Below are 20,001 nucleotides of genomic sequence, written 5' to 3'. Positions count from 1 at the left end.
AAATAAATAAATAAAAAGATATGGAGGATTGCGCAAACTGGTGGCCATCAAAAACACTGGAGTTTTCTCCTTAGTATAAGTGGTTTGTGTATGAAAATCAAATAATTGATAGAAAGGTTTATAGAAATATCTGACATTTAGAGACAAAATATGTATATATAGAGAGACATGCTAGATGTGGGTATGACTGACCTATAAAGACGTAGCCTACGATGTTTGCATCTTGTTGTCCCTGAGACAGTTTTAAATTTGAGCCATTGCAGAAATTGAGATCTTTGGATTGCGTTACTTAAAATAACTTGTGCATTGTGTTGAATGAGCAGGATTGGGTGACCAAACGAAACAGACATTTTTAACAGCCATACTGTATTATACACATTTCACAGTAATGAGACTCATTGATTTAATCCTAAAATGTTTCAGAGAGTAGGGATCGATAGAATGAGTAATAAAAATACTATATATAATGTGACTGAAAATAAGGCAACTCGGATAGACTGAAAGGCTGCTATTTTCTGCATTCTGCAAAGAAGAACTTGCTTTATTAAAATTGCATGGGGAAACTGCTGTTATCAACCAGATGAAACAATTGAAAGAGATGGTTGAAGAATTTATAAAGGATGAATGTGATTCATGCGGATCTCTGAGTGTTCAATTTCCAGACGACACCAGACAACTTTTGGGACGGCTGCCTCAACATAAACAACAGCAACTGGACTGTGCAACAAGTGAGACCAAGAAACATAAGGACACGGCTGCAGAGAAAATAAGAGGCGTTTGGTTGGTGGGCCTTCATCCCCTCTGAAAGAGGAAGCTGAAAACTTCTGAGGGGCTGGTATGGACAAAGACTGTGTTGAGAAATGACCAAGAAAAAGACGAACATTGAAAAAGGAAAAACGACCTGGTATAAACCCAGTATGGTCTGAGTGTACTATTGTTGAGATATGTTTTCCGAGTCTGTTTGCTAACACCTTTGTTATTACCTTCTGATCAACGTTAAGAAGCGGTAGGTCTTACACAAATATTGGCCTCATATAATTAATTGGGGAGTCTGCCTTTGTTATACGAGTCGTTGATCATTCTCAATAAGTAAGGGGTTAGTTTTAAAGAGAAGGCTTTATAATATTCACATCCAAAGCCATCTGGACCTGGTGCTTTTGTTGTTGTGAGTAAATGTTGTGAGTAAATGTCCAATTATTAAAAGCCTACTATCACTATTTTTCTTATTAGCAGCTTCGAAAGAAATAATGTGGCCACTCATGAAAATTTAATCTGAGACTTGGCCATCGTCATTATTCACTCAAAAAAACCCATCCAGTTTAGCGTTAATGTATTTTTCAAAGGCTGGGTCTGTAAGTAAGGATTAAATCGCCAATAATAACTTTGTCGTGGCAGGATTTTATTAAGGTGAAGCGAGATTGGACTATGGTCTGATATCAAGATGTTATGGTATGTGTACCAGTTATTCTGTGTATCAGTTCAGAAGTATCGTACTTTTTACTCCACTACATTTGTGTCAAGGTCCTTGAGTAGAAAGTAGTAACGTCAGTCGGGGGATGATTTTGGTTGCAGAGGTTGCATTTACATGGAAATGAAAGTCGGGTTGACGTCTGCATCCGACGTTGGATTTTGTTTGGAACGTCTGTCCAACATTGGAGATCAACGTCAATCTGACGTTGGATTCTGACATCAACCTGATTTTCATTTTCAACGTTGGGTTTGGTCTCCTAAATGCGAATTTTGTCATTGTTTTGGAGCACACTAGCTTATAGATAACAGTAAGGCGAACATATTAATACTAAAAGTCAAAAAACTTTAAATAGGGCACTATTTGAGGGAACAGCCATTTGGGTGTCCGAAACCATTGTGGACGTTATCGAGTGCACTCATTGAATCTCATATTCAATCCCACTACTGGAACTGTGTTCTAGAAATAAATTTGATAATGATATGAGGGCAGGCATAGATTCAGAGGCATAAAACTGTAAGTATTACATACAACAATGCAACAATAATAAAACAATGCATTGACATTTACTTTTTACTTTAGATACTTAAGTACTTTTAAAAACAAGTACTTCTGTACTTTTACTTAAGTAAAAATCAGTCTTTATAACTTTTACTTGTAACGGAGTAATATTTGACCAGTAGTATCTGTACTTTCACTCAAGTAACGAAGTTGTGTACTTTGTCCACCTCTGTAAACAAAGACACTAAAATCCAGCCAAATCAGTTCTGCATTTACTTGATTATATTAATGCCTTTGGTAAAATCTCTGGGTATACTATTAACTGGTCCAAAAGCGAGTTTATGTCACTTGCTAGACACACAAATCCCAGTCAGGTTGGTCCCTAGCCTTTCAAAACAGTCGAAGACCCCTTTACATACCTTGGCATTGTGGTTCCAAAGATCCCTACAAGCAAATCTTTAAATAACATTTTTAAGCTAGGATTGACAAATTAAAAGATAACACAGAGCGGAGGCTCCTTCCACTATCTATGATTGGCAAAATTAATGCAATTCAAATGTTCACTTTACCAAAATGTTGCCTTTTTCAAAATGTAACTATTTGTATGCCTGTATCTTTTTTCAAGCTTGTTGATTGAATTATCATATTTTGATTTGACTTTTTTTTTTAATTTTTTTATTCAACTTTCATAAAAGCTTACAGACATTTATCATCAACATAAGACAAACAGATACTGGGGAAAACATATAACAGATCTTACATTGTACAGAGTAAAACATTAAATTCTACAAATAATTTTTTTTCCCAATATAAGAGATGTTTTTATGCACTTCTTATTTCTAGTGATTGAATTCATAGAATATTTTAAGATCTTTACAGAAAAAATTAAAGGAGGGTGTTATAGACATTACTTTAGCTTTATGTATATGAAACTTCCCAAGAAGAATTATTAACTTTAATGTGTTGACGTCTCTGTCCTTACACCCATAACAATCACGTATAACCCTCTCAGCAAGACCGAGGTTTTATTGAATGGAAAAGCAAAGGCCTGATGTCTTTTAGGTATCTTTACATAGATGGTATATTTGCATCTTTTAATTAATTGCAATCTGCATTTAATCTCCCAGGTTGCGACTTTTTTGGGTTTTTCTACAAGTGAGACATTGTTCAAATGGTTATTCCACAATTTATTGACAAACCAAAGTCTAATAAATTTGAGCAATGTTTTTTGGTAAATCCAAGCTCTAGACATTTGGTTTCACGCTGTTTTAATGCTTTCCAACTGCCTGTGAACACAAATGATATAAAAGAAGCCTGGGCTAAGGCCTTTGATGAAGAAGTGTCCAGTGAAACCTGGAATGAAAGTCTCAAGAAGATTCAAGATTGCTCAATAAATGTGAGGCACATGTTGATTGAGTTTAAAGTGGCACATAGACTGTATTGTTCCAAAACTAAATTGAGTAAAATATACAATTCTCCAGTCTGAGACAGATGCAAAACAGAAGGGCTCTTTGTCACGTATGTTTTGGTTGTGTCCCAAACTGTTTCATTTTTGGACTGCCATATTTGATTTGTTTCTCTCTCCAAAAGTAGGTTAAGCATACCATGGTCTTGCAGTTCTCTGATCTTCTGAGACATTAAACACTCTTCCAAAATCTCAGCAACGACCTCTATTGATGGTTATGACTCTTAATACTTTTAAACTGGAAATCTTCAGACTCTCCATGTTTTAAAGCTTGGTTGTGTGAATTGTTTCACGTCAAACAACTGGAGAGGATACGTGTCCAAATCTCATCGCCAATTCCAAACTGTACGGCAGCCCTTCGTGGATTTCCAGTCTGAATAGTGTATTATTATTGTTCTCACTGTAATAATCCATTGAATCTGTGATTAGTGTATTTACTAGTTGCTAAATCAACACTATATAGAGATAAAATAGCACCAAAATTACAAAAATCTTTGCAAGATATCACTGCACATTTATTTAACCATAGCAAAAGTCAATTTCTCACTTGCGTTAATTTTTCATCTCTGTTTTTTGTGTTTATTTAAAATTAGACAAATCTGATATTATTTTAATCTTGTAGGCTAGCTGTTATTTAACAGTTGAGATAGTTATTTAATGCTGATCTAACCAGCAGAAGACACTTTAAATCCCAGTTGTGCAGATGGGACATGTTGTATTGTAACTGTAACTATCCTATTTTATACTTTTATTAATTCTATTGAAAAGCATGAGAAAAAGGGTGAATAAAGACTGAGAGTCAATGTTGAGAAATGATTGATTATTAAGTTGTGAACTATGCTGTATAACTGTGTTTTGCGGAGTGTATAGGTTTATTTTTTGGCAGGGTATGTCAAGAAAAAAGTGTAACGTTACACAGTATTAATGAAACAACTATATATAGACGTGTGTGAAATTAATGTGGGAAGAAAATCAATTCACTGAACCCCAAGTGGATTTACACAAACTGAGAAAGCCCAAAAGTGTTCGGTTGTGCCCTGCTCTCTCCTACACCTTTTCTTTCTTAACCAAAGCTCATTGTAAAAATACTCAACCATAACGGATGGGATGGACGTCAATAATCAGTACACAAACCAGTATACAAGTCTTGTTCAGAACTATTGTTTAAATAATCCGAGCACATAAACCTTCATATGGAGGATTAAATAATGCATTTAAATTCAATTAAATAAGAAATGTATACATATATGTAAGATTTATTTTATTATTATTGTTGTTATTATTTTATATATTATGCAAGATAGCCTATCGTAACTTGCCTATTGAGTTCGCTTGAGTCACAGCCTCGTGATCGGATGTTTCCCCACATTATTTACTGTCACTCGCTGTTTGCGAAATACTGTCGTCACTGATGATGAGGATGTTCCCGGACCCGGAAGCGGTTTTTACAACTTGTGCAAATATTTTAAAGAATGCGTCACTTATTTGTTTATTATTATTTTTCTCTTTTTTTTCCCCTTCCTTTTTAAACTGAGATCAGTTTCCACTCTAAATCGCTAAAATTATCAAAATTGATGTCGACGTGTGCCAAACAAAAAGTAGCCTAATATAATTAAAAAAAAAAAAAACATTTCTAATGTTAACATGATTAGATAACTTTGTGTATGTGTGTTTTCCACGTCTTGTCAGTTAAATGACCAGGTTGGTCAATGTCAAACTAGTCAAATTTCTGAAAATTTTCATTACCTAAATGAGGACTGTAAGGCAACGGTATTATAAACATTAACATTAGCTGCATGTGTTTTGCAGAGTGAAGGAAAATACACAACTGATCAAAGCCAAAATATTAAATGCTATAGATCAATATTTATAATCAGTTATTTATTTTTGTAGAGGGATATCAAACGTAATAAGTTTAGTAAAATATTAGGTAACACTTTTTTTTTATTTTAAGGTGGCGTAGTTACATGTTACAACATGTAGGCCTACTATAGGCTACTTACTACAATGGTATATTATGCATAATTACAAGTAACTAAACCAAACCCTAACCATAACTTTAAGTAGCCTACAAGTAGTTAATTAATATTACTCAGTAGGCTATTTCATGTACAATGTAACTACGAGACCTTAAAATGAAAGTGTAACTAAATATTATGCTGTGTAGGGCTTCAGAAAAACTATGCAATGAATCCAAACCTAATGTGCTTCACTTCGTATTCATTCAAAGAGTAATGTATGAAGAACATGTGCATGCCTTCCTTGGTAAAAACAAATGCATATAACTTTTTTTTTTTTGCCAAAAGTCCACTGACATGATCATTTTGAGGCACATTAAAAGGCTGGTAAATGAATTACCATTTATATTTCAGAGATAACTGAGTAACCGTCTGTTTAATTGAAATGATCCGTTCAAAAGAATTTAGTAAAATGAAGTAAACCTAAACCTGTTGCCTTTAACTGTAAGAAATACTTAAACATCACCAGTAGACGGCGCTACAGTCATTGCAGTTCTGTAGAGTTGCTTACACACTAAAAGCGGAACTTGAGGCCAACCCAGAGAAACCTTTCACTCATTTATCTTATCATCTTCAGACCAAATCTGAAAAACTGCAAGCACATTATCTGTTGTACATCACATTACACAAAACATTTAGCTAAACAGTTCTCTACACTGGACACATTACTCAAAACTAACAGCTCTTGTGCTTCATTTGAAAACACTGGCATTTAAATGACACACATTTACTGATGACCTACAGACAACATTCATGTGTGAAAACACTTACACACAAATCGTTCACTTAGAACTCAAAACTCATTTTACCCCCTTGCATTTCTGTTAATAGTGTAAATATACCTAATTTGTTCACTTAGAAGCCAAAACTCTATGTTCTGAGAAACAAATACATGTTTCACCCTTGCATTTCTGTTTATTTTAATATATACTGAATATGGATGCAAGTCAAGTCACCTTTATTTCTATAGCACTTTTCAAAGCAGCTTCACAATTAATAACATATGCAAATTCTGCTGTAAAGCAGCTCTAGCAAGCCAATCCAGTGTCTTTATTCAGCTCAGTGTTGATTCGGTTCATTTCAATAAAATTCAATTGTGCATATGGACTGTATGCAGTGTATCTGTGCACATACATATATGTGTGAGTGCTATGACAAACTCCTGTACACTCCACAAGCAAGACACAAGAGTAGTGTTTTACATTTTTCACATGTGTAGTTTGACGCGTTTATGGCTAATCATTTGATGCATGCATGTAGTTACCATACAAACACACATTTATTTGAAGAGTTAAAGTAGTCTTAGATTAAGTGTTTGCTTTTGCAAAAGATGTAACACTTTGCAAGCTGTCTGCATGCTATGTGGTTGTGTGGTCTTCCAGGAAGTGGAGCCAGTTTCAGAAATTGTGTGCAAGCAATTTGAAAAAAAGTGTAGTTCCGCATTTCTTGCACACATGCACCATGAATAATAAGAAATCATGAACAGCCATGAAGCTTATTCACTTGACAAGCTTTTCCCATTGTGCTCGTATATAGTGACTCCTGGTTTGTTTCAGTGTTTGTAACCCAGAATCTTTGTGCACGTATTCAGATGTAAAATACTGAAAGGCTACTGGGCACGTAAATGAAAAGCAAGACAATTCATCATTTTACAGCTACCTTTATTTATATAAAAATACAAAAATTAAAAAAAAAAAAAAAAAGTTTCCATAGGAAAGCAATATAAATGCAATCCCATCTCTTTTAGATCCACTTCAAATGCATCAGTGGCATACAGTTCAATCAATAATACATATTTTCAGGTCAATAATCTTAACGTTTAGTTAATCAAGTAAAAAAAGAGAAATGGTCACCGAGGAGGAAATCTGTACGTGTCTTTATGGAGGGCGAGATCGAAAAGCAGCCATATCATGAAATGTTCTCCCAATAAACTCTTAACTCTCCATGGAAAGTAGCGCGTCTGACATTTGGATGTTTGTTAGGTTTGTTAAGAGGGGGAATCAGTTCAGGAATAGGCCTTCCTCCAACACACAGAATATCAGACACATTTACACCTCCCTCGTATCCTCCACCCAAGTATCTGGTCTCAAATTACAAGTATATATGTAAATATATATTTTAAAAAAATGAGTAGAAAAAAACTAAATTAAAAAACAGCCACAGGACTGTCAGACAAAATTGTGCGTCTTCAGGTCTGAGGGTTTGCAACTTTTACAAACAAGAGGCAAAAGAGCTGCATTTAGAATAGTTAATTAAACTTATGTTGTAATTTAAAAGCACACATTTGGAAATGGACCCCGAGACAGTGTTGTGGCGTGAAATGCATGGTCAACGCTGTCTGAATGAGAACTGGCTCTAGCTGTGGTGGTCAGAGAGCGTCACAGCACGTGAGTCGGGCTTGGCTTGGCCGGCACGTCCAGGGTGCTCTCGCGACCGCAGTGAGATGGCATGTTTCCAGTGCTTTGCTCCTCGGCGGGAAGAGGAATCCCCTGCTCACGGATCTGCTGCATGCACTGCCTACAATGAAACATCGGTCCGTCAGAAACAGCTTTTTCCATTAACCATTCTTTTAGTACAATAATCAGTATAAGCTTAATGTATTAACTAACATGAACAAACAATGAGCAATACACTTGTTACAGTATTTATTCGTCTTTGTTAATGTTAGTTAATAAAAATACAGCTGTTCCTTGTTAGTTCACAGTGCATTAACTAATGTTAACAGATACAATCTTTGATTTTAATAATGTATTAGTAAATGTTCAAATTAATATTAACTAAGATTAATAAGTGTTGTAGAAGTATTGTTCATTCTTAGCCCATGTTAACTTTCTTAGTTCATGTTAACTAAGGTATTTAACTGCAGTGTTATTTTAGATACTACTGAGCATTTTAGTAAGGTGTTTGGTCTACATCAAACGAAAGAACTTAAAGAACAGTTAACATCATGAAAATGGATTCCCAAACCCAACTTACCAGGCGGTTCGGGACATGATGTAATAAATGTCGGGTTTCTGGAAGCCATTGAAGGTGGAGGACGCGGCTACAGTGTAGGCACCCATGTTCTCGAACAGCAGCCAGTCGCCCACCTGCATGTCCGGCAGGCTGCACTGCTCCACAATGCGGTCGAGCCCATCACAGGTGGGTCCCCAAATACTGCATGGGTACATGCGCTCATCAGGCTTGGGTTTCTACAAGAGAGTACAGGTTACGGGTTAATTTTAGAGAATAAAAACCATAAAAAAAAAGATAATCTGATAGGCTAAAACTCTTTTCCACACCTTGTGCAGAGTGGGCAAGACATGCGCATGGTCGTACAGAATGCAGTTGAAGGAACCATAAACGCCATCATTCACGTAGTACATCAAGGTTCGGTCATTGGTCCCATCCTCTTCTTCTGAAGTGAGGGAAAAATTGAAACCAAGTCAGTCATCACATTTATTCATGCGGCACTCCAGTGATGATTCAATTCAGGTCAATAACAGTGTCAAAGTTCAACAATTACAAAAAAATAAATAATTCAATTCAGCTAGAAGCATCTCTACAGAAGACTCAATAGTTCAATAATAGTGACGATGCTGCAAATTAGTGTCATAACCCATCTCAGTTCAGTAAAAATTGTATTATCCGATAGTGTCAGTGCAGTTAAATCGATAATATTGCTGAATATTAGAAACAAACATGGTTTTGGATGTTAGCTTTTACCGTCAGAGGCTGATTGCTCCTTCATGATGACCTTTTTGGCAATGATGTTGACCGCCAGCGTGTATGCAGACGCCACGTAAAAGCGGCCGGGTTCAGAAATGATCCTCACGCCGGAGTCAGCAGGGAAGTATTTATCCAGTGCAGGGTTGATCACAGCGGCGATCTGCAAACCACAAACAACAAACAAAAGTTTATCATCTAAACGTCTTTGATCACCCAAAGTTAAGATGGTGATTTAAAAATAATAATAATACCTCTTCAAATTTCAGTTTGGTGTCATCTGAGCCTGGAAAGCCTCCGCCAATATCAAGCAGGGTCATGTTATATCCCAGCTCCGCCTGGTGGACAATGCATTTTTCAGATTAATTATACACCATCGCAGAAATGAGTGTGTTTTTTGAATTTCTCCAGTAAAAGGCCACTCACCCCCATGTCAAAAACACAGCGTGCATCTGAGATGGCCTGCCTGTACGTCTCAGAATCAGTGCATCCGCTTCCCACATGGAAACTGACTCCGATCACATCCAGCCCAAGCTCCTTCGCCCTCTCCAGCAACAGCCGGCTGGTCTTTAACGTGGCACCAAACTTCACACTTAACCTGCACACGGCCTTGGAGTCGTCAGTGGCGATACGGAGAACCAGTCTGCAGACACAGAGAATGGGTTTAATGGTCATGAAAACCTTGTCATAATTCACAAAATCTTCCTTTTTTTTTATTAGTCAACCGATATTTGGGATTTTAATTACACAAGTCTTTCTGTTTGGCCGTTAAGTGTCATGAGTGGGACTTTCATTTTGATTGAGAACACCTGAGCACAGGCTTAGCCTTCATTATTTTACTGTCTTTATTTAACAGTTCATTTCTTAAGTTTAACATTTGTTATATTATTCTAAATATTTACTAAAATAGTGAAGTCAAATATACTTGCAGTATTGTTATAATGTTATTTGTGGTGAAGCGAGATGGTTTTCTGGTGACGTTACTCACTTGGCACTATCATGGCATCGTGCAACCTTCATGAGCTCCACGTCGCTGTCAAACGTCATCATCTGCACGCCGTGAGCCGAGGCGTATTTGATCTGAGACACCTGCTTGCAGGGGTTAGCATAGATGATCCTGCTGGAGTCCACACCCACAGACTGCACGAGCTGGATCTCCGTCTAGCAGAGGAGAGGAGGATTAAAAGTCAGGTTAATACAGGATTAAAGCTGCTAAACATACTTCGCTTTTGCAGCTGAGGTCATTGAGACACATGGAGAAGTCACGTTTGCGATTTAAGGGACTTGAATGAAGAATCTTCCACATACCTTGCTCGCACAGTCGAATCCCGCTCCCAGAGACGCCAGCGTTGTGACAACAGCCCTGCTGTCGTTGCACTTCACTGCGTAGAACGGAGTGATTCTGGGTAAAACGCGCAACCAACGGAGGTGCTTCTTCAGGACGTCACCCAGGTCAGCCACGTAGAAGGCATCTTTGTCATCCTAAAGGAAGAGAAGAGATGTGATCAGAACTCTGGAAGTATCTTAAGATGAATTATAGTGCACGAGTCTCATGAAAACGTGACCGTGTCACATTTCATCACAAAAACCTTTTGCATAAACAAAAGGAGGCATATTTTTATATTAACATTTATTAATTTTTACAGCAATTAAAGCAACCCTATTCACCTGTGGTGTCTTAAAAAACAACAACATCATACTTCCCAGCTGACTGATTATATTAAGAATTGCAAACATTAATTCTATTCCAAGTTTTCTGAAATATTATGTTAAAATACACAAATGAGCATTACCTAATTAAAAATACACTTATATGCATACATTTCCAGAACAGAAATGGGAACATCAGATAAAGCCAGATTCAAAATTTTTGTTTTATTTTGTTGACATATTAAAGTTTATCACTCCATAAATCAGACAACACTGTCAACAACCAGAAGAAAAAAAAAAACCACACACCATGTTTTTAGAAAGAAAATGTTGTATAAAATCAAGCAAAAGATATATATTATATATTATTCAGACAAGTGGCAAGACAACATTCATGTTAAAAAATGCCCCAAACCTCAAAAAAATGACGAAAAACACCATTCCTTGCCTTAAGCGGAGAGGTAGGAATGCAGGTATAAAAGAAAGGGTTAACTCACCGATAAGGACGACTCGTTGATCTTCTGTTCCACGATATCCCGTGCACAGAATCCCTCCTCCAGGAAGGTGAAGTCAAAGTCTGATCCAGTCAGTGTGGTCATCGTGTTTGTTCAAGAATTAACTGCAAAAGAAAACGAAAGGCGCGTTATGAAAGGTGGCCTCTAAGATAACAGCCTTCACTCTGACAGATAGTCTTTCCTTGAACTCAACAGCCACAGTGTCCTCAAACAAGACCTTATCTCTGCACAGTAGCTGTGATAGTCGTCCTGTACAGTTACAGTCTTCACTAACCTCTAGTATTTTAATACCAATGAGATACCATTAGAGTTATCAATAGTTATTTTGTACATTTCCCATTGTCGTTTTAATTTTAAAGTCTCAGTAATTTTATGGTGTCATTTTTATTTAAAACATTTTTTATACTTAGAGTTTTATTTCTGTTTTAGTTATTCTAGCACATCAGGATAAACTAAATGAAAACGTGGAATGTTTCCTTGGCAATTAGCAATCATTTTATTAATATTTAAATTTATTTCGAGAAACTTTTTTGTTAAATGGTTTTAGTTACTAAATAAACACAAAGTTTAAGGAAAGCATCTCATATATGACATTTTTTTTTTACAGCTTTTAGGATGTTCACACTTCAAATGTAACATTTAAAAAAATTCTGAAATCCTTATAAAAACAAAATTGCAGGATGTTATGGATTGTTTCTGCCACATAATAAAAAATTAAAGGTAATTGCGACTTTTTATCTCACGATTGCAAGTTTACATGTCGCAATTCTGACCTTTTTCTCAGAATTGTTAGATATAAACTCACAATTGCGAGTTATAAAGTCCATTTACGAGGAAAAAAAGGCAGACTTTTTTCTCAGAATTGCAAGTTTATATCTCTCAGCAACTCATATTAACCCATTAACAGGGTTTCATAGCTTATTAATTCCCACATTAATTTCCTTTTTTTGGTCACTTATAATGGCTTACCAGATGAATGGAAGAGATGGGATTATAATATGCTAACAGACGTCAGACAGCCAGGGAGGTTCACCAGTGAAGTTGAATCCTTTCAGATAAGCCTCAAGGCCAGGGCCAGTGTGTACTTCTCTCAAGCAAGAATTCTGAAAGGATTAAAATGACAAGAAAAATGAGTACAGTCTATTAAAGCCTAAAGAGAATGTAATAAATCAGCCCAATATACGAAGTTTCTGGTAAGTCACATTGCGTGTGAAACTTTCATTGCATGTATTAAAGTTACAACACGAAATTGGTCGTTTATTGTAACAGACAGATCATATCGTGTAAGATTGGGAAATTGTTTCTCTGAAACTGGAACCCGCACACATTTTTGGACAAGACGCCGGGCATTACGCATTACGCAGAGGCTGAAAATTTAGTCCCTCCCCTTTGAAGAGCGCGACTACACCAGTTACCCAATAAGGAAACGCTCTGTTTGCACAAACTATAACAGGCATTCCAGTCAGCCAATCACTGATCAACTCCAGCCGGCTTCCGATTTCAGCTCAGCCAATAGAATGCAGTCATTCAGGCTAGTCAGGCTTTGCAGCGTGTGAGACTCCTGACTGACTTCATTCATTGATCTTTATCTTGAGAATATCGGTTAGCGTGTACTAACTAATCAAGATATACAAGTAAGTTACTTCGCGCTTGTCAACACAGCTGGTTCCGACTATAACATTTTTCAAAGCCGAAGTTAAAATTACGCAAGAAAGCGTGATACACACATCGGCCACGTTGACTCACAGTCTCACACACACCACAGAAGGCCATTATGTCATAACATACGCCACAACTACACAAGACACGATCTTTTAAAGTCAGAAAAACACTTTTAGCGATGTAACTAGCGGCTAGTTTCTTAATTTATGATTAGACTGTACCATACTGAAAGTGTATCCTTAACATAACGGATATAATGATGCTAAATTTCACTCAATAATTTAATGTAACTCACCTTAAAACGCATTTACAAAGAGTGTTCCCATTAGATCAGACAGTTGAAAATTAATAACGTTGTTCTCCTCGCGCACAAACGGCTATGGTGATGATCAACTGGCGAACTGTCGGAGTAAAAGCCGGCGCTCGCTCTCAGCCCTATATATAGTGACGTGGTTTCCAAGGTGACGCACTAGCTGAAACCGGCTTCCTCCGAAGGAGCGAACCGGTTTGGTCTTGTTAGCGGCTTGAAGCGCGACGCTTCCTTATCTAACAAAGGTTCTTACTCATTTGGTAAATAAATTCATAAATATGATACTAAAACATGTTAATGATACAGAATCCCCTAAAAATGAACAACGTGCTAAAAATACAGTTAAAAAAAAAAGTTTTGTGGTTTACTAAACATAAACTCCTTTCTGAACTGTTGTTGCTAAATGGAAAAGTTTATAGTTGTAGGGAAGTTTGAATATACACACACTTACATTTTAGTGTTCTCTCTATGAGCAGATAAAAGTTTGAATTATAAAATAAGATTGATCTATGCATATAAGTGTTTTTATTGATAAAGTAAAACTACTACAGATTGTCTAGCTAATTGATATGAAGATGAAAGTAAAATACAAAGTGTTATAAATATGAAATATTGGATTAAACAAAAGCACATATTAAAATTGGCGATATAAAGGTAAAAGCTAATTCAAAATGTTAAAATAATAGCCTACTAAAATATATTTTTTTTCTCTTTTGTTGAAATATTTGGCTTAAGTCATTTTGGATAAATCCCTCTGTTAACTGTAAATATAAATGGAAATATATAATAGAATAGAATAGAATAGGTCTTTATTGGTCTATATCATTAAAACAACGTAAGACAACATTTTAAAACAACTAAACTATGTAAACTAGCTAAACTAACAACGTTTAGTAGATTACAAGGATTGGCAAAAATAGAAAAAGTGTAAATTTAAGACAATGTGGTAAAATAAACAATAGTTTTTGTGCAAGTACACAGTATATAGATAGCTATACATACATACATACACACACACACACACAACACATATACATACATACACATAAATACACATACTGTATAGATGTCAACATAAAAAAATAAATCAGTATTTGGAGTACAGTGTATGTGTGTTGGCTGAGGAAGGGTGTTGCACTTCCAGTTCGTGAGACAGGTTTATTGCACCCCAGTGTTTGGAAGTGAAAGGAGGGAAGGGAGAGGAGGAAGATATATTACGCGAAAACAGTTATACAGCTACATTTGCATTTCATTAGTAACACTTTTATTTAGATCGGGCCAGTGCGGATGATGGTGTCATGTGGAGGAGTGTTTCTGTGCCTTTGTAACTTTGTTCCTTTCTCGTAACCAAACCAATCTGGTTCCAGTTAAACCTCGCTTTCATGACAGCAGCTTTCTGTCCACATGCTGCAAGACCTTGCTGAAGATGCCAAAATGGATGTTTCCTCACCTTTTGCACAAACGCCTCCTTCCGTCTTTTATCTTTGTTCTGCAGACTTTGTTGTCATCCTGCCAGATGTTAGAAATTAGCAGTGGACACTAAATATATCAATCCTAAAACTCCCCGTAATCAAAGGAGTAGACTAATCATGGCTATATCCTGTGCACCTGGGCACTGCACAAACAACTTTTTCCTTCTTCTTTTTGAAATACACAATACTTAAGAAGAAAATTAGATCCATTGAGGCTCAGGAGCATCTTAGCATAGATTTGACTGCCTTATTTCATACTGTATTCCCCATATAGGCCCTTAGTTGTCATATCAGTTGCCATCACGTTGAATGATTTTATCTTAACAGCCGGATATCAGACTGCTGGTGTCTTTGAATCGGTCTTTCATATAAGTTATCTTGCATATCATTGCGGTTATTACCATGTTGTCAAAAAACTTTTGATGATTGATATATTATTGTTGCAAACACTGTCCTGAATTACTGGCAGTCACCTCAATTATCAATCAATTAATAATAAAAAAATACACATTTTATTTTGCGAATTCATACAGAATTGTGCTTAAATGTATTCACAAGTGCTTCAAAAATCATCACTACTGGAAAAAGCCATAAGCCTCTGTATTTCACATCCTCGCTGTGGCTTTTGCCCTGCCCCGTTTAACTCTATGATCCATGAAGACTACATTGCTGTGGTCAGGAATACGTTTTCCAGATGCAAATGAGCCCAGACCATTTGTAATTCATCGTCTTGCCGCCAGTCAGTGTGTTTCCAGAATCCACACAGAACCATTAGAGGTCAACTGGAACATGAGGTCATTGTTTATTACTGTCCTCGAACACCACAAACCACATCACTTTCTCGTGAACTCAATAATCTCTAATGCGTAAGAAGGTTCCTATGTAAGTTTTTCCCCCTCCCATAAGGCTACACCAGGCAACACTTTTCATGTGGCAACATTTTCCACCCTTATCAAGGTGCTGAGATCTAAATCGGGTTTCCTAATCTGTCAATCATGCATTTTCCCTGGAAGTTAATACAAAGACATCATGGAGAGAAGGAGATTCTTTTCTCTCGTTCTTTTCCTCTCTATGTACATGGCCTTAGTGGACATTTCAAGGATTCATATTGGATTTACTGCATGTGCAGTTGACAATTATGGAAACGTTTACATAATTACAGCTGTGTGTTGATTTGGAGTGATTTGTGTTGATTTGGCACAATATCATAGTTTCAGAAATATGATATACACAACACACGGGCTGTTCTGTGTACAGTATACACAGTCTTGAACTAACAACCTCAAAACCTCTATTTCTAGCAACACGGATAGTTATGAGTCAAAGCAGTTTGAAGGGTGTGACTTATTTGATCAAACCCAAACACTTGACATAAACACTGAGAACATGCTAGGTAAATAATTGAGTTTTTGTTTCACTTATCAAAATAATCACAGATAGAAACATCCCAAGAGAGCTCAGACAAACAAACAAACAATTACAGTAGTAAGACACTGCTGAAAAGTACATAGATATTTCCATCCACATATGCAAGTTTTGGGATATCGCATTTAAAACATTGCTGGATGGAAACGCCAAGATGCGCTCAAATTCCTAAAATGTGCATATAAAATGCATGCGCTCAGCTGAGGATATTTTTTATATGATAATAAGATGTGCATAAATTACGATTTATGCATTTACCAAATAAATTCTTGGTTGTACAACAATAAACTTGCGTGACTTAGCAGATCAAATGATTGAATCTCAAATGTTGTTTTAGTCATTCTGAAATGCCTGAGCGATTTGATATAAGTAATTTATTATTGCATCATTTCCTTTATTTATTACGTAAAAAAGTCACAGGCAGTGACTTTTTATCTTATTATTGATACTGTATATTGCACCAAGTTCCCTGAAAGTCACTATTTTGTTCTCTTGATCACATGAGGTGGAAATGGTGCTTTATTCCTAAATGTTTATTTCACAGCATTCGAAGGAAACAGATGATCTTTTCTGCCCCTAAAGGTACTATTTTTGTACATTTTCTCTGAGAGTATATAATGTATATTGACAGTGATTACAGGAAGGAGGTTTCTATGTCACATGTAAGCCTGCTGTATTTACCAGGACTGACCAGGTGATTATTTCAGGGCCAGCATCTGTGATGGAAACAGACCTAAGAGCATTAAGACACTTTATGTGTGTCACAAACACAAGTCACGCTCACACACGCACGCGCACGCATACACACACACTCTGAACACAGCTGATCCAGGAGAAGGGTTATTATCGTTTACTAAAACTAAAACCAATCTGTTCATTCAAATAAAGCTAAAATAAAATACAATAAAATAAAACCATTCACTCATGTCACCATTTATACAGCGCTTTTAACAATACCCCCTTGTCATATTGTATGTATGTTTGTATGGACAGGTTGATGGTGGAATTTCGCTGGTACTTGTGACTAGTGACCAATAAAGCTATTCATTCATTCATTCAATATAGATTGTTTCAAAGCAGCTTTACAGTGATAATAGGAAATTATAGTAACAGAGATTGTTTTGGGTTTACAGCAGCTCTAGTATAAAGTTATTGTCCAGCTAAAGTTAGTTTTGATTGACTGATTCACTTCTGTTGCAAAGATCATTAGTTATTAACTTAGGGACCGCTAACACGACACCGTTCTAACAGAAAACACTCAACGCGCTCCGGTCACTCATCCGCACAAAACGGTGCCTGGTGGCTCGAGAACGCAAGGTAATGGGAAGGGAAGGAGGCCTTCACAGGGGAGGGACTGGTTGACATTTCAGGACTGCATTGTCGTCGCGTCCCGGCGCAGGTCCTTCATCAGATCTGGATACAGCCTGTATCCGGCGGACTGCGGTAAACCTCGGGATAAACAGAGAGACTGATATTAGCGTAGACGCCATCCTTCTTATGATATAACAAGTACATCAGGATTTATGGGAAGTGTTCCCGGTTCTGGCTGACCTAATCTATGCAGCCTAACATTGAATTATAGAAGTCTATAATGTATTATGTGAATGCTATGTCAAAGAGATGTGTCTTTAAGCTAGCTTTGAACTGTGAGTGTGTCTGTTTCCTGGACAATGTTAGGAAGATTGTTCCAAAGTTTTGGTGCTAAATAGGAGAAGGATCTACCGCCAGCAGTCGATTTTGATATTCTAGGTATTATCAACTGGCCGGAATTTTGAGATCGCAATAGACGTGAAGGACTATAATGCGTTAAGAGCTCGCTCAAGTACTGCGGAGCTAAACCATTTAGTGCAATCAGCAATATTTGTACGATGTTTAATAGGGAGCCAATGCAGTGTTGACAGAACTGGGCTAATATGGTCATACTTCCTGGTTCTGGTAAGAACTCGAGCTGCTGCGTTTTGGACCAGCTGTAGTTTGTTTATTAAAGTCCGTGTGAACCGGAAGTTGCAAACGACTTTTCTCCAGTTTTGTGACGTATTTCCCAGTGAAAAGGAATATTGAACAGAGGGCAGGGTTTTACTCTAGCGCTCCTCCTCTCCATCTCTGCTCATAACAGACTAATGGTTTGAGGGGAGTGGTTAAGCCTTTCCCAACCCAAGCCGTCAAACCTACATCATCATAGAAGGAACGCCATTCCAGACCGGAAGTAACTTTTCAGACTTTGATTAAAGATTACAACGGCAAACAATTTTTTTCTGTGTATTAACTTGCACGGATTAAATTTTTCACCACAAGACTAGTAATATGTGCTAACAAAGTAAATAGGGTCAATTTTGATTTCAGTTGGACTTTAAGCGTGCAGGGCAACCACCCATAATAGCATTCCAATAATCTAGCCTTGATGTCATGAACGCTTGAACTAATTGTTCCGCATTTGTCAATGAGAGCATATGACATAATTTAGATATATGTTTAAGATGGAAAAGTGCGGTTTTACAGATACAAGACACGTGACTTTCAAATGACAGATTGGTATCTAAGAGCACACCCAGATTCCTAACCGACGACGAAGACTTAACAGAGCAGCCATCGAGTGTTAGACAGTATTCTAGATTATTACTTGAAGAAGTTTTTTGTCCAATAATTATAATCTCTGTTTTTTTTAAGTTGTAGGAAATTACTAGTCATCCATTTTTTTTTTATCAGCTATGCATTCCATCAATTTTGTGAATTGGTCAATTTTGTCAGGGTGTAAAGAAATACAGAGTTGAGTATCATCAGCATAACAGTGAAAACTAATGCCATGCTTCCTAATGATATCTCCTAATGGTAGCATGTACAGAGTGAACAGCAGCGGTCCTAGTACTGAGCCTTGTGGTACGCCATACTGAACTTGTGATCGATAAGACATCTCTTCATTTACTGCTACAAATTGATAATGGTCAGATAAGTATGATTTAAACCATGCTAATGCAATTCCACTAATGCCAACATAATTTTCGAGTCTATTTAAAAGAATGTTGTGGTCAATAGTGTAAAATGCAGCACTAAGATCGAGTAACACTAATAGCGAGATACAACCACGATCGGATGAGAGCAAATCATTTGTGACTCTAATGAGAGCAGTCTCAGTACTATGGTACGGTCTAAATCCTGACTGGAAATCCTCGCATATATCATTTCTTTCTAAAAAGGAACATAGTTGTGAGGATACCGCCTTTTCTAGTATCTTTGACAGAAAAGGTCGATTCAAGATCGGCCTGTAATTGACTAATTCTGTAGGATCAAGTTGCGGTTTTTAAACAAGCGGTTTAATCATAGCCAGCTTAAAAGTTTTGGTACATATCCTAGAGACAAAGATGAATGAATGATATTAAGAAGAGGATCTATGACCTCTGGAAGCAACTCTTTAAGTAGCTTAGACAGTATAGGGTCTAACTTACATGTTGTCGATTTAGATGATTTAACGAGTTTAGAAAATTCTTCCTCTTTTATAGCAATGAATGAATAGAATTTAGCAATTTTGACGGTTGCATAGTTATAATTTTCTCCCTGATATTATCAATCTTGTAAGTAAAGAAGTTCATAAAGTCATTACTGCTGTACTGTTTGGGAACGTCTGGGGTTGAAGCTTTTTTTTTGTTAATTTAGCCACTGTTTCAAATAAATACCTAGGGTTTTGTTTATTTTCTTCTAATAGGTTTAAAAAATAAGCAGATCTAGCAGCTTTTAAGGCCTCTCTGTACGCAATCGTGCTCCATGAAACGCGAAAAAACTCGTTATACCACGCCATTGGACTATTTTCTTTAA

At 36.7% G+C, this 20,001-nt stretch overlaps 1 protein-coding gene across 1 annotated transcript; it reads right to left on the bottom strand.

Annotated features, from left to right (window-relative positions):
- Positions 1-7,454: 7,454 nt before the first annotated feature.
- odc1 (ornithine decarboxylase 1) lies at positions 7,455-13,465 on the bottom strand. The gene is made up of 11 exons (XM_079852617.1): positions 13,280-13,465; positions 12,292-12,425; positions 11,305-11,426; positions 10,466-10,639; positions 10,146-10,318; positions 9,584-9,800; positions 9,412-9,495; positions 9,158-9,320; positions 8,734-8,849; positions 8,429-8,643; positions 7,455-7,969 (listed from the first exon to the last, which is right to left on the bottom strand). The coding sequence occupies exons 3-11, from the start codon at positions 11,404-11,406 to the stop codon at positions 7,831-7,833; spliced, it is 1,383 nt and encodes a 460-aa protein (XP_079708743.1). The 5' UTR covers positions 11,407-11,426; positions 12,292-12,425; positions 13,280-13,465; the 3' UTR covers positions 7,455-7,830.
- Positions 13,466-20,001: the final 6,536 nt, after the last annotated feature.

The sequence above is a fragment of the Squalius cephalus genome (assembly GCF_949319135.1).
Source record: "Squalius cephalus genome assembly, chromosome: 20".
In the NCBI taxonomy this organism is placed as follows: domain Eukaryota; kingdom Metazoa; phylum Chordata; class Actinopteri; order Cypriniformes; family Leuciscidae; genus Squalius; species Squalius cephalus.
This window is presented reverse-complemented; position numbering and strand designations above follow the sequence as displayed.

What these genes read in the sequence shown, in the direction of transcription:
- odc1 (XM_079852617.1), bottom strand. Translation starts at nt 11,406, where the DNA reads ATGACCACACTGACTGGATCAGACTTTGACTTCACCTTCCTGGAGGAG. An exon ending in GATTCGACTGTGCGAGCAAG is followed by an intron (nt 10,319 to 10,465) that starts GTATGTGGAAGA and finishes CTCCTCTGCTAG; the next exon opens with ACGGAGATCCAGCTCGTGCA. An exon ending in ATCATGTCCCGAACCGCCTG is followed by an intron (nt 7,970 to 8,428) that starts GTAAGTTGGGTT and finishes GTTTCATTGTAG; the next exon opens with GCAGTGCATGCAGCAGATCC.